At 40.4% G+C, this 14668-nt stretch overlaps 1 protein-coding gene across 5 annotated transcripts in view; it reads left to right on the forward strand.

Moving 5' to 3' along the window:
• The window catches only part of Elmo1 (engulfment and cell motility 1), a 557509-nt gene that overhangs the window by 512640 nt on the left and 30201 nt on the right, over positions 1–14668 (forward strand). For all 5 annotated transcript variants that reach the window (XM_021722279.3, XM_078039850.1, XM_005319199.5 and 2 more), the window contains 2 exons: positions 1649–1812; positions 8589–8701. In XM_021722279.3, the coding sequence (XP_021577954.1) occupies positions 1649–1812; positions 8589–8701 (277 nt within the window). The remainder of the gene's footprint in view (positions 1–1648; positions 1813–8588; positions 8702–14668) is intronic.

Raw genomic sequence — 14668 nt, forward strand, 5'->3', positions numbered from 1 at the left:
AACTGGTTCCAATTTAGATGTAGCCCAGTCCAAAATGGCTAATGTGTGGTGACATTCCAGGGAATTCATCTATTTCCACACTACTGAATAGCTGTTCTTCCTTTAAACCCTATATCAAATGTCATCTTCAATGAAATCCCCCTCCTTGTGTCCCTGCCAACAAAATCCATCATTCTCTGTCTTTTCCACACTCCCCTGTGATGATCTTTGGCCATGCCCACATTTCTCATTAGACCCTCAGTTCACAGAAGGCAAGACCATACTTCATTCATGTTTGTTCAGCATCAGGTCTGTGGAGTATCCATCTGGGCGACTTGCTCTCTTAGGATTCAGTGATCTGTGACATTGGGCAAGTTGTCGATCTTTTCTCAGTCCTTTTACCTTTAAAATAATGATCACACACCTAGTCCAGTGTATTAGAGAGAAAATTAAATGAGATGATGAATAGCAAAGTGCTTTGCACAGAACTCATTGGATAAGAGGTCTGTGTTTGGTTTTGTCTTATTTTTAAGTTTCCAAAAGAAACAGGATATGACAGTCTCCAGACATCAAGAATGGTGGAATGAGTGGCAATGTAGTAAAACGTTTAAAAGCCTAGGATCAAATCCCAACTCAGCCACTATCACCTAACCATGTGATTTTTAACTAATTTTTTAATGCTGCAAAGCTGTTTCTTCAATATGTTAAGATGATGTTATACCCACCTTATAGATTTGAGTGGACAAAGAGTGTGTGTGTGTGTGTGTGTGTGTGTGTGTGTGTATGTGTGTATGTGTATACATATAAAATATACGATAACATCCAGCACATAGTAGACACCTTATAAAGGATAATACTTGCTTTCATATGTAATGAAAAATGAAAAGATCTATGCAATATTACAAATCCTGTGGATGAATCTACTTTCACAAAGGCAGTGGTTAATTGCCTTCTGGTGAGCTAGACCTGTCTTGAGGCAGCAAATTACCTTTTCTTTCTTTCTTTCTTTCTTTCTTTCTTTCTTTCTTTCTTTCTTTCTTTCTTTCTTTCTTTCTTTCTTTCTTGAGGTTTCCAATGGGATCTACCTATTCTAATTTAATAAACCTCTTTGTTTAAACCACATGCTTATAACCAAGTGTATAGTTTTCATGAATACTCAGGCCCTAACAATATGGGGAAAAAAGACTGGGAAGTGTGGGTATCTGTATGCATTCATTGGAACTGATGCCAACTGAAACCAAACTTCCACAGTTAATTGTGTCTTAGCAATTTTTCCTGGAAAAAAAAATAGTTAGCAGGCAGGCTTGCTAGCTATTGTTTGGCCTTTGCTTATTTCTGACTCTTGAGTTTGTATTGTTTACAGTGGTGTTTCAGCAGCAATCACATAATGTATGGAACAAATGGAACTCTCCTCCTTTCCCAAGCTTCACTCCCCTCCATTTCAAGTTAATCAGTCCATTTCCTTCCTTGTGGTTTTAAAAAAAAAAGATAAGATGAAGATGCACATAATGGAAGTTTACTCTTTGGAAAAGCACACGCAAGCCTGGGGCTGAGAGTATATGCAGCAGCAACCGGGGAGGAGGCAGTGAGCTATTAACTCCTGAAGACTTTTTTGAACAGGATATGACAGCCCCCAGGATACTGATGGTCTTCCTTCTTTCGTCTGCAGGTAATGCAGGTGGTGAAGGAGCAGGTTATGAGAGCACTTACAACCAAGCCTAGCTCCCTGGACCAGTTCAAGAGCAAACTGCAGAACCTGAGCTACACCGAGATCCTGAAAATCCGCCAGTCTGAGAGGATGAACCAGGAAGATTTCCAATCCCGTCCGATTTTGTAAGTTACCCACTTCTGACTTCCATCTCCCTGAAGGCTCTAACATACCATTTCTGTAGTGAGTGCCAATCACCCAAATGAGATGTCATGACCTCACTAGGGAAGGTCAACAGAAGACCTTCCAAATGATTTCCAGTTACGTAAAGCAGTCTTGGCAGCTCCCTGAGGAAGGGCTGAGCAGGTGGGCTGAGCTGAGGGGGTGGTAGGGTCAGGTATTGGCAGAATGGATCTAAACCAGGAGCTGGCCCAGTTACTGGCAATCCTCCAGGGATTTATAGCTAAAATGTTCTGGACTTTTTCTAACAATCTGAGCAAATTTTTTTGCCTATGAAACTGTATTTTACATAGGTGCCCTTTGAGTGGCAAGATGTCCCAACCTACCCAGAGTGAAACCCACCAATAGTTAAAGCAGTGAACCCCAAAGTAGTGCATGTGTGAGTGGTGAGAGAAAGTGAGAGGCAGAGAGAGAGAGCCACCCTCCCCCTGCCCACTTGGCAGTGGTTGGCATTGGAGCATCTCATATTAATTACCCTATGGCTATAACCTGCAGGCTCACAGTAGAAGGCAGCACACCCCCTTTTTACAGGACTTTGCATAAAATGTCATAGATAGCTTGTACAAATTTTCATGTATGTTTGTCTTTAAAATGTTCTGAACCTCCAATAAGAGAACTGTTTTGCTTGCCTCATCTCTTGCCATGTCTTTTTCTAAGAACTCAGTTTTTTTACCCTTACATTTTATTGAAAAGAAAACAGAGAATGGGTAGGGAAGAGGAAAGGTGTTTGACATTAATTCTCATCTGCCCTCAGAAAAATGGCCCCGCTTCTTCTGAATATGTATGTGTGTGTGTGTGTGTGTGTGTGTGTGGTGTGTGTGTGTGTGTGCACGTGTATGCCAAATCATACCACAGGTGTGATTCTGGAGCCCATCTTCAACTCAGCCTCACCTCTATGTTCCTAATTCTTTCTCTTTCTGCACCTCATTTCTTCCTCTCATATTTGGCATGTTTAATGCATAGCAATTTGCAAAGCATCCTTCATGCTATTTCATTTCCTTGCATCCCTATGAGATGGGCAGGTCTTGTTCCCATTCAAAGTCTCAGATATAGTCTTGCTGACAAGTGGAGATCCTGGACTTGAACTCAAGGCTGCTTATCCCTCCATGACTGCTTTGTTCACCCCATCAGAGCCTCTTTGCCATGTGTGAGACTGAAATGAGGCTAAGAAAGTGAACAGGTCTTAAATGACAACAGCCAAACAGTAATAATACTGGATATATGTTTGTTTCCAAATCTTAAGCACCACTAAAAACTGTAGAGTAGAACTACTGACTTTAGAGGGCATGGCATTAGTCAGCAGAGAGCAGGAAATACTTCCAGAGAGCTTTGGCTAGCATCCTTGTAAATCCCGTCACACCCACACTGTGCACCAGCCAGCCTTAGTGGAGGTTAGGCTGCCGGGGTGTTGCCTTGGCCCTCGGCCAGAAGATGGCAACAGCTAGAAACATGAAGGGGAATTCACTTGGAATAAGTGACTGGCTCCTTGCAGATGTGAGTTCTCACCTGTGAAGAGGGACAATGGTGCCTTGGCCTGTCTAGGTCCCACATTCCTGAAATGCTGCGTTTCATAGCATCAGTTTCAGCAGATGTGCTACACAAGGATACTTCATTATGCTTTTGACAACAATTCTTAAAACCTAAAGGGATACTTGAGGAATCCCTTAAGTGAAAGCCAAGTGATTCTAAATTAATATCACTTCAGTTAAAGCCAAGTGATTCTAAATTGATGTTTGACCATGACTTTGTTCCAAGGAAGAATGTCAGCTGCGTGTCCAGGGTGAACACTTGGCTCCTGCTTTGCCTTCATATTTTCAGTTCCCAGGGTTCTACCTGTCACACTGGGAAGTTTCTTTTCTTTTGTTACAAGAAACTCTCACCATTACGTTGGCTCTGTAAAGGGAAGCAATACAAATAGAGGAAATCCTACAGACATAGCTTTTGCATCATTGGTGGGTGAGAGACTGAAAAGCACCACAGCCCCACTGGAGCTCTGGGTATATACAGCTGTGGTAAAATCATAAAGGGGTGATAGAAGGTGAAGCACTTCAACGGGAAGTTCAGGGATCATTCTCCCAGTCTCTGGAACCAGCAGGCAGGAGATAGGGTATGTTTTGTCTATTTCAGTGCTCTACTAGACAGGAAAAGTGAAAACAATCAGTCCAGAAATACACCTATTCCGCCCATCTGCATCCTCCCTAAAGACTGGCCGTGTACGTCACTCAAAGCTCACCCATAGCTAAAACAGACCTGATGGTCTGGTCAGGTATACAGTGTTCAGCGTTTAGGGCCTATTACATGTCAGCCACTCTTCCATGTGTTGATGATTCAGGCACAACTCTTGCCCCCATGAAGATTATATTTCATTGTGGAGAAACAGAAAAACATGTGGTAAATTAGATGTATCATGTTAAGAAGGAATTCATCCATTGAGTGATGAAGCAGGATAAGGGGAATAGAGAATCTAGTTTTGCAAAGAGTTTAAGAGTAGATCTGTCTGATTAGGATGGTAAGAGATTCGGGGAGCATGCATGTGGGTATTTGGAAGAAGAGTATTCTTGGCAAAGAGAATCACTGGAAAGGCCCTGAGAACAGATCAGATCAGAGTGTTCAGTGAATAGCAAGGAAGCCAATGTGGCTGGATCAGAATAAGCAAGGGGGAGAGAAATAGGAGGCAAGACCTCTAAGGTACTCATGAGTCTGATTACATAGGGTCTTGTTGGAAGCCATTGGAGGGTTTTGAGTGGAGGACTGACATGAGTGCTATACTGGGAACAGGAAGTAAGGAAGCAAAGTTTGGAAATGGGAAGATCTTAGGAAGCACATTCAATAATCCAAGCAAGAGGTGATGAGAAGTGATTTAGAATCTTTACTATGAACTTGATATATTTTGAAGAGACAATGTTATTTTCTGATGGATTAGATGTAGTTATAAGAAAGAGAAGAGTCAGGATGAGCTCAAAGTTTGAATTTAAACAACTAAAGGACAGCCAGTGGGCAGAGTGGGTGGAGCAGATTTGGACAAGGGGATCAGGAGTTCAGCTCTGTACATGTCAAAGCTGTGAGACATCCAAGCAGGCAGTCAGACAAGTGAGTTTGAAGTTCATCAGAGAGTTCTAGGTTAGAAATATAAATTTGGAAGCTGTCAGTGTAAAGTTGGTATTTGAAGCCATGTGTCGGTTATAGAAAGAACAAAAGATGTTCAAAGACTAAATCCTGAGTCCTTATAGTATCAAGACAAAAACAGATCAATTTCTCTGAAACTGACACTGTCAATCAGCCCAGAGTCTATACAAAGTGATTCTAGATCAGGGACCCACAAACTATGTCTCTTTGGCCAAATGTGCCCACATCTATTTTTGAAAGTTAACCATATGGCCCACAAAGCCTAAAGAATTTAAAGTCTGACCTTTTACAGAAAAAGTTTACCAACCCATGTTTTAGATGAACAGTGGGTAGTAGCTCAGTGGACAGACTCCAGGTTGAGGAAGGAATTCACCTGTCTAATCATGCTATCTGTCTTCTTTGTAATGTAGTGGCCTCTTCGGGGATGGACATGTAATTGTTTTCCAGAAATGGTGCTAGTTTGAATTCCTCTTCACACATTCTTTTACCCTCCCTCCTCCTTTTTTTTTCCTAATTTGCAAATCCTTTGGATGGAATTAAAGGAATATCTATCAAAGCAAAGTCACTGAACCCACGACCCTACCCTCACTGACCCCAAGCTAAAAATTTCAAAACCCAGTTACATTATTACTACCTAAGTCACCCAGAAGGTCAGATCTCAGCCACAGAAGCATATTGTGGGAATTAATAAAGTTTCTTAATATGTGTGAATCTTATAGCTCCAAGTCCATTCATAAGAAAAGAAGAAGAAATCAGTTAGAAAGAAACGTTGGCTCATTTTCCCTCATTACCCAATCAGGTTTTGGAGACTTTGGAATTAAAGACAAAAATTAAAAATACTTGGTAACTCTTTTTTTAAAATTGATTTTATTTTTTTAAATACAAGACAGAGGAATGCATTACAATTCTTATTACACATATAAAGCACAATTTTTCATATCTCTGTATATAAAGTAGGTTGATACCCAATTTGTGTGTTCGCACATGTACTTTGGATAATGATGTCCATCACATTCCACCATCCTTGCTAATCCCTTGCCTCTTCCGTTTTCTTCCCTCCCCTCCTGGAAACTCTTATAGCAACATTTTCACTTCTGATAGTGTGTTCCCCGAAGATGGTTCTGAAGTATGCTGTGACAAGAATATTTGAGTATTAACCATCAGTTAAAATTACTCAGAATTCCCTCCCTTAGTCTCTGCACCTTTCTTTCCTTTTTAATAACTCAACTATAGCTCAGTGAAACTACTACTTAAAGACACATCTATAACCTAAGAGTTGCTGAAATTTGAAAACCCATTCTCTTGTGGTTTCATCCACAGGTCCCATCTCATCCTCTCTCCCCAGTCGCCAGGACTTAGAAGTCGGTAGTGGTGATTTATTGCTGTGTGTGACTGTTTAAGCAATTCCTCACCTTCTTCTTCATTCAGTTCAGGGTTCATCAAAGCTTCAGTTTACTGAGTCCATTTTACAAAAGCTGAACGCTGATGATAAATAGTTTTATAGTGATCTGAAAGCCCGAGATGAGACCCTAAGAGACCTGTGCAGAGAAGCCTTTACAAATGTTCCACGCTGTATTATTACTAAGGCAGAATTTTCATATTATGCTTTATAAGTATTCACTTTGAACATTATCAAATGATAAGAGGTTTGAAGCCATTTAATCAGCTCCCAAATATGTATCAGTGCAGTACTAGAATACCCTGTTAGATGGCTGAATCCTTTTATGTACATCTTTTTTCTTTTTGCTCATGTTTAAATAGAGAAGCTTGCAAGAGGCAGACCTGAGTCTGTACCCTATCCTACACTTAAACTCCATGACCTGTTTCCCCATTGGTTATATGGGAATGATGATATTAATACCTGTCCTCAAAAGTTGTTTTATTTAGGGTGTGTCAGTTATTTGCACGACATGTTAGATTCAGAGCAGGTGCTTGCAGAGCGTCAGCACCTTCCCCACCTGGGCAGGGCATCCGGTGAACAGGTTGTGTGCTATCCAGTGTCAGGGCACGTGCAAAGTCAAAGCCGAAACTGATGAGTATGTGGGTCTCGACTACAGAGGAATATAGGCATTTGGAGTGTTTGGGCTGAGGAAAGGAGAGATGGTCACCAAAGCAAATTCAGTGATGCCTTGCTTTCCCACCCAGTTTTGTAGACGTACTACAAATATGTTGCAAGTAAAATATTGATAACAAAATTCAAAATTTAAGTGTAAGCATATGAAATAAATACTTGAAGACAAAAAATTAAAATAGCTGAGAATGTTAGTAAACATGATGATCAAACTTTTTTCTTCCTTATCTGCTTTTATTTTAAAAAATTTAAAGTTTTTAAATTTTTAATTGGTTCTTTGTAGATACACATGACAGTAGACTGTATTTTGACATATGACACATACATGGGTATTCTAATTAGGATCCCATTCTCGCAGTCATACATGATGTGAAGTTTCACTGGTCATATATTCATATATGAACATAGGAATGTTATGTCTGATTCCAGGAGAGATTCTTATCCCCATTTTACAGATAAGAAAACTAAGACTTAGATGAGCTACACAAAAACCCAATCATGTGCACAGCCTAGACTGTAAGTCTAGTCTTCTGGCTTTTGAATCTGTGCTCTAGCCAGTACTTTCAACATGGCTCTGGGGGCTGGGCTCTGAATCTCCCAGTCCAGCTTCAGCTAGATCATCTTTGGTTTTATTAGACTGGAATACCAGGGTGCTACATAGAATTTCTATAAAGATGTCTTTTAGATCAGTGGAGTGCAGGAAAAGGATCAGGTAGAGGGAGGGGGAAGGAGAAGGGCTAGTACTGGGGTCTGAATTGAAGCCAATTATATTCCATGAATATATAATTATGTCAAAATTAATCCTAATGCTATGTATAACTAATATGAACCAACAAAAAAATGAAAAAAAATATTTTTTAAAACTAGGAAGACCACAGCAGTCTATCATACTATCTTTGTAGCATAGTGCATCTGAAACTAAATTACATCCTATTAGCCTGAAACAAGATGCAAATAATGTTCAATTTATCCCATAATTATCTCAATCTCTATGGACTAGAATCTAGGACACTATTGTGGTTCCCACTTATGAGATGGAATAGAAAGCAAAAAGTGATCCTATGTTTTGCCCAAGCTACATTTGCTGTGGAATAGCAATCACATAATTTCTCAATAATCCTGTTTGGTCAGATCACAAATATAATCTAGGTGTTTACTTGCTGCAAGGGGAAAAAAAAAGTATGGCCAGGGATTTTACTCTCTGGACTTTTGCATTAGTTATATCTATGCCTTTGTACAATAAGACATTTCACAGGATACTTTGTTCTGGAAAAACACCACTAAAGCCACTGGTGCTTTTGTGGATAGACTGCAAATGTCAGAGACTCCGTAGAGTTACGGTGACAGATAACCCTGGCCACTGACGCGTAATAAATGATTCTCTAAAGCACGAACTTGGCAGGTTCTAGGATGGGTTCATGAAAAGGTGAGGCTCACACTCCCCTGCCCATCTTTCTATGATCCCTATTGACCCATCCCTGTTTTTCAAGGTGCATGGTGGAATATGTGTTTATCCTCCAACAGGGAACTAAAGGAGAAGATCCAGCCAGAAATCTTAGAGCTGATCAAACAACAACGCCTGAACCGTCTGGTGGAAGGGACCTGCTTTAGGAAACTCAATGCCCGGCGGAGGCAAGGTATTGTTTGGGGACACTCCACACTTGAGCTAGGTCAACAGTGGACTGCTCCTGGGGTATTACAAGAGCATGATACTGGTCTAGCAGCACTGTTCTCAGGACAGGAATAGCAGTCCAGGGAAGTCCTTGTTTCCATGCTCACCTGGGGAAAACCAAGTCCAGAATTGTCAAAAGGCCCTTAGAACTTAAAAGCCATTCTTTGTCATTTAATAATACAAAGTTGTTGGTGTCAATAATAACTAATGTGTACTCTTTGCTTACCATATGCAAGACTTTTCTCAAAACGTTATTTTTTCAGCTGTGTGCCTCATAAGATTTCAGCCAACAATGACCCTTATACATAGTGGTGGTCCCATAAGGTTTTATCAGCTAGCAACATTGTAGCCATCTTAGTTTGTGTAAGCATACTTTATGATGTTCACACAGTGATGAAACCACCTAACAACACATTTCTCAGAATATATCCCGTTATCAAGCAAAGCATGACTGTATTAATGCACAATTACCCTATATAGTAGCTATTGTGATGATGCTTCATTTACAGATAAGAAAACTTACCACTGAGGGGTGAAGTAACTTACCCAAAGCCACAGAAGAGCAGGGTTCATCTTCCATAGCTCCATGGTCCTTCCTTACCTGCCTCTTTGTGCTATTGGCACACCACCCATCATTGGATTGGATCTGAGAGCTTTCAGCATAGATGACCCTTATTCTTAAATATCCAACACGGATTCTCTCCCAGGTCAGAGGTATTTTATTTGGGGATATGAGTAACAATGAATTGAGTGAGGTAGAATCTATTTTTACAATTTTTTCAAGACAGATTTATAAATTGTCTTTACAATCTTTGACCTGAAAATGTCCAGTCAAAATGGTGCCAGTAGACAAGATCCAATAGCTGGGAAGCATTTCCAGCTATTTATTCACCTTGAACAGTTTCTTGCTCTCTTGATCTGCTGCTGATTGTATAGTCAAAATGTCCCTATCATATTGCCCTAGAAACAAACCACCAGAAAATGAAACTGAAAAGTAAGGTTTGGAGAGAGATAAAGAGATGGAGGAAGAGTCAGGAATAAGTGAAGGTATTAACAGCTGTACTAAGGAAATCATTAGTTACAGCCCAGGAGAAACTCTGGCAGATGTTTTAGAAACCTAATGGATGACCATCAACATTTTGTGTCTGTGTTAAACCCACCCCTCTGGCCATTCTGTATAACTTCTCAATACTGAGTATTAAGAAACTTTGAAATATTTCAGTGCTGCCATTAAAAATGACTTTGAGGAACTTCCAAAGGCAGAGCTTCCTGGAGGAAGGAAATTGTAAGATTCACAGTGAGCTTTACACTGGGCCTCAGGAGAGGAAAAGGGGAAAAATAACAAAAGACTGAGTTATAGCTGGGACAAGAAAAGCTCACATTAGAAAAGCAGTGGAAGAGGACGCACCTCTCCCATTCATCCACCGAAGGATGAGTTCATGGCCTCCTTACTTACTGCAGTTTTTCATTGGGCATCGTGTCAGAATAACTGGTGTTCCAGGAAGACAGAGTAGCACGGTGGCCAAAGAACATAGGAACGAGGTGATTCAGCTTGCCCGCACCCCTCTTCAGCCATGTGATCTTAGGCAGCTTCCCTCTCAGATAACAATACCCATCTCCTAAGGTTATTGCAAGGAAGAAGGCACTCCTGAATGTAGCTTTTCAAAAACAACACAAAAGACAGCCACTATTATTCTGGAAGATTACGTAGGGTTAAAGAAGTGAGCTGAGAGTGAATAGATTTGGTTCTAAGCCTCTTGGCTCTTAACCACCTCGGCATCTTCAAACAGGATGTCATCTCTCAGGGCCACAAATTCCCATCTATAAATTGGAGGACAGCACTAGAGACTCAGAGAACTCAAGTAAGTCACATGGTCCATTATGTGCCCTGATTTCATTGCCTTCGGGAAAAAGTGATATTTAGGATTACAGGGCCCCCCCATCAAGGTGACTTAGAAAGTTTTTATTTATTTGACACTGGGCAAAGAGCACAGGAGTCTAGGGATGCAAGATGGCAAATAGAACAATACCACCAATTGCCTCCTCTGATGCCCAGGTAAAATCCTAATTTTTAACTTTCCATTCTGCTTTGCTGTGAGACTTACCAGAATAATACTATTTCTAGATGAAATAACTACAGATTCTTTTTTCTTTAAATAAAGTGTTCATCCCTTGTCTTGATTTTTTTCAACTTTCTTGAAATGAGCTACCTTATGAACAAAAAAAAAATTAGCATCTAGATGATGAATTTATTAGCTGAGCTCCCTAGGGAGCATGACCATCTGTGTTTAATACAAGATCATCCTTCCATGTGCAGAAAGGAAGGCATTTTGATGCTTGGTAAGTGGATTTGAAAATGGATGACTGCTTCTGTGCTTAAAAAATAGGGATTCAAAATAGACTGTGCTGAAATTGGTTTCCTATCACCCATCAAAACATTCTGTTTAGATTTACACAGATTAATGAGAATGTGACGTAAAATCAACTTTAATCCCTTTAAGAGAGATTTGCTTCCACGGGGATCTCACACCTCTCTACCAGGTTACAGAACAGGTGCTCCCTGTGCAGGAACCAGGGCCACACTCCCTTTAAGCTTGTCCAACAGTGAGGAGGACACAGATGAGTGGATTTAAGTAATTAAATTTATGGAGGAAAGTAGGAAGGCACTTCCAGTCCCACAGAGCTAGAAAGGGGAGGATCAAAGTGTCTTTCCCTATGCCACATTTGTTTGGAAGGCACCCTGACTGATTCTTGCCCATTATTTTCCTCATCTCATTCACAGCTCTGCTACATGGATAGTCTTATTCAAACAAGACAAATCTGGGTTTCTGGGAATACTAGGCACATTAGAACTGGGAGGCAGTAACCCAAATGAAGCTAGGTTCAAGTCCCTGCCTCCTCACTCAAGAGCTGGATGGCCTTGCTCTAGCTTCTCATCTCTGTAATTCTGTTTCCTCTCCTCTCAAGCAAGGATGCTGCTGGTTAACATCAAATAGTTTCAGGGGTTAAATAAAATCATACATGTGTCCCACTTAGTATGGTAATTCGCCCATCAATCAAACATTCATTAATGATGTGTATTCTTGCTTTTAACTTGTAGTAATTCAGAATATAGACTTTTAAATACAGGAGGTAGAGTGGTTTTGGATGTCACATACCTACTTCTCCCTGCTCTGTCCTCACCATGGAATCTAAGGCTTTACCTTCTGTGTTACCTGGACTCCCATAGAGGAGAGAAAAAAGAAAGAAAGAAAGAAAGAAAGAAATACGAGGAGTTGTCTGTGTTAAGGCCATTATTTGCTTCCTGAGAATCTGTAGTCTCAAGATCTGCCTTCTGCTTTCTATATTTTGGAAATTAAGGTCTTCCAGAATCCCTTGCATTGAAATGATGTTAATAAGACTCCAGGGCTAAAGAGTGCAGGTAAATGGATGGCACTAGAGCAGATTATGCTTAGTGAAGCTAGCCAATCCCTAAAAAACAAATACCAAATGTCTTCTTTGATATAATGAGAGCAACTATGAACAGAGCAGGGAGGAAGAGCAGGAAGAAAAGATTAACATTAAACAGAGTCATGAGGTGGGAGGGAAAGGGAGAGAAAAGGGAAATTGCATGGAAATGAAGGGAGACCCTCATTGCTATACAAAATTACATATGAGAGGTTGTGAGGGGAATGGGAAAATAAACAAGGAGAGAAATGAATTACAGTAGGTGGGGTAGAGAGAGAAGATGGGAGGGAAGGGGAGGGGGGATAGTTGAGGATAGGAAAGGTAGCAGAATACAACAGTCACTAATATGGCACTATGTAAAAATATGGATGTGTAACCGACATGATTCTGCAATCTGCATTTGGGGTAAAAATTGGGAGTTCATAACCCACTTCAATCTAATGTATGAAATATGATATGTCAAGAGCTTTGTAATGTTGTGAACAACCAATAAAAAAATTTAAAAAAAATTAAAAAAAAAAGAAATGATAACATGAAAGTTTACTTCTTATCGAGGACACTGTCCATTTCAGTGAGCAGCATGACTTCTCTGTGTGCTAACATGACAAAATGACCTTGGAATTCAACACTGGACAAAAGTTGCCCTATTCCACCCTTACAGAACAGGCGTGCCTCCCCACTTGTGCCCACAGCCTTCCCTGACTCCTGTGGCCTAGTCAGAAAGCCTGGAAGGAAACAGGATGTTCATGCATAGCACCATATAAACCCTCGGGGCATCAGGCTATTTCTTCCTCTATATTTGATGGAAATTTCCTTTAAATATTTTATTAAACATAACTGTAACTCATTTTAACAAAAAGGCAGATATAAATAAATGCATATTTTTCAAGTAAAAGCTAGTTCATTTTCAGGAAAGGGACACTTTTCAATAAATCAGAATAATGAATGATCTCTGTTCCCTAAATGTGGAGGGCCCTGTAGTGTGGATGAGAGAGGCCACCATGGAATGGAAAAGCAGAAAGACTTGATGATTTATTGTGGCCAGCCAGCCAACCCGATGGAAGACACTTGATGGATACTTTACGAGTTTTACTCATGTAGTTAGACTTTGTATGTACTTTACATGTGTTTCATTCATGCATTTATGACCATTACATAACAAATGAAGAGCAGGACTTTTTTTATAATTTGGCCAAGGCTCCCAGGTAATAAGTTTAGGGGCCATTATGATTTCAAGGCATCTCAAGTCCTCTTTGCAAATATTTAGTTAGGGCCTCTGGATTCACCAGCTGTGAGAAGAGACAGATGTCTCTAGGGAGACAGAATTCTGAATTCCCTGGTTTTGAACATTCAGTGAAGTGAGAAAGATTTGAAAGGTATGCTGACCTTCTTCTCTATCTTTAGCTGTTTTTTTTTTTTTTCCTTTTCTTGGACCAATAGAGAAGTTGTGCATCTCATCACCTAGAAGGTGACATTTTCCTTTGAAGGCATTGCTGGGTCCTTCTTGTTTTGTGACTTGGAATGTTTCCATCTCAGGCAGGAAGCAGTCCTTCTCCTGAACACAGGGAAACTTGACATATTTTAGGTCGACCTAGGACAAATAGGAAATCCTAGTGGAAGTGCTCTAAGAATGTAGTTTGTATAAACTCTGCTTCCTGAACGCAGGATTCTGAGGCCTTGTGGGTCAGTAGCCAGCTCCCAACTGTGGGCTCTGTGCCCAAAATGAGGATGTCCCCTGATTCCCTACCAGAATTGATTAGGACTTGATTCTTGCTGTGCTTTCTGCCTCACAGAAAGGCCAGCATGTCACACTTTCCAATGGACACAATTATGTAGCTTGCCAAGTCTCCCCTGAAGACCTGATGACCAGCTACCTGTAGCTAAGTTAATTAAAGTGAAAGAAATTTTAAAATTTGTTTCCTTACTATGGAATAAAGCAGATATAGAACATTTCCATCACTGCAGAAAGTTCTGTTGGACAACACTGCAAGGAATCTAGTTGTCGGTGGTAATTAGCTCCATAATAATCTATGTGACTTTGGGGGTAGCTTTAACAGTCCTTCTTACCAGGTTTATGAGCTATGAAACCAACTTTTCCTTTTAATCCTTTAAACACAATCTCTCTCTCTCTCTCTCTCTCTCTCTCTCTCTCTCTCTCTCTCTCTCACACACACACACACACACACACACACACACACACACACACACGCACACCACGGGGATGGGGGGAGGAAAAGATTGAAGTACAAAATTGTCTCCATATTTTTGAGTTTAGGAATGGAGAGATGGCTATTAACATATTCTCATTCGTAATTGACTAGAAGACCTCCATATTAATGCTTATTTTCTCCTTAAATGCTAGTAAACAATCTTTGATAATGTTCTCATCATTTCCTGCTGATTGCCTTTAGTGACGAAATCCACTCTTTTCTTTGCCCAGAGGGATTGAGGAACTAGTAACATCCTGCTGGGTTTTGAAAGGAAA

The sequence above is a fragment of the Ictidomys tridecemlineatus genome, chromosome 2, assembly GCF_052094955.1.
Source record: "Ictidomys tridecemlineatus isolate mIctTri1 chromosome 2, mIctTri1.hap1, whole genome shotgun sequence".
Classification (NCBI taxonomy): Eukaryota; Metazoa; Chordata; class Mammalia; order Rodentia; family Sciuridae; genus Ictidomys; species Ictidomys tridecemlineatus.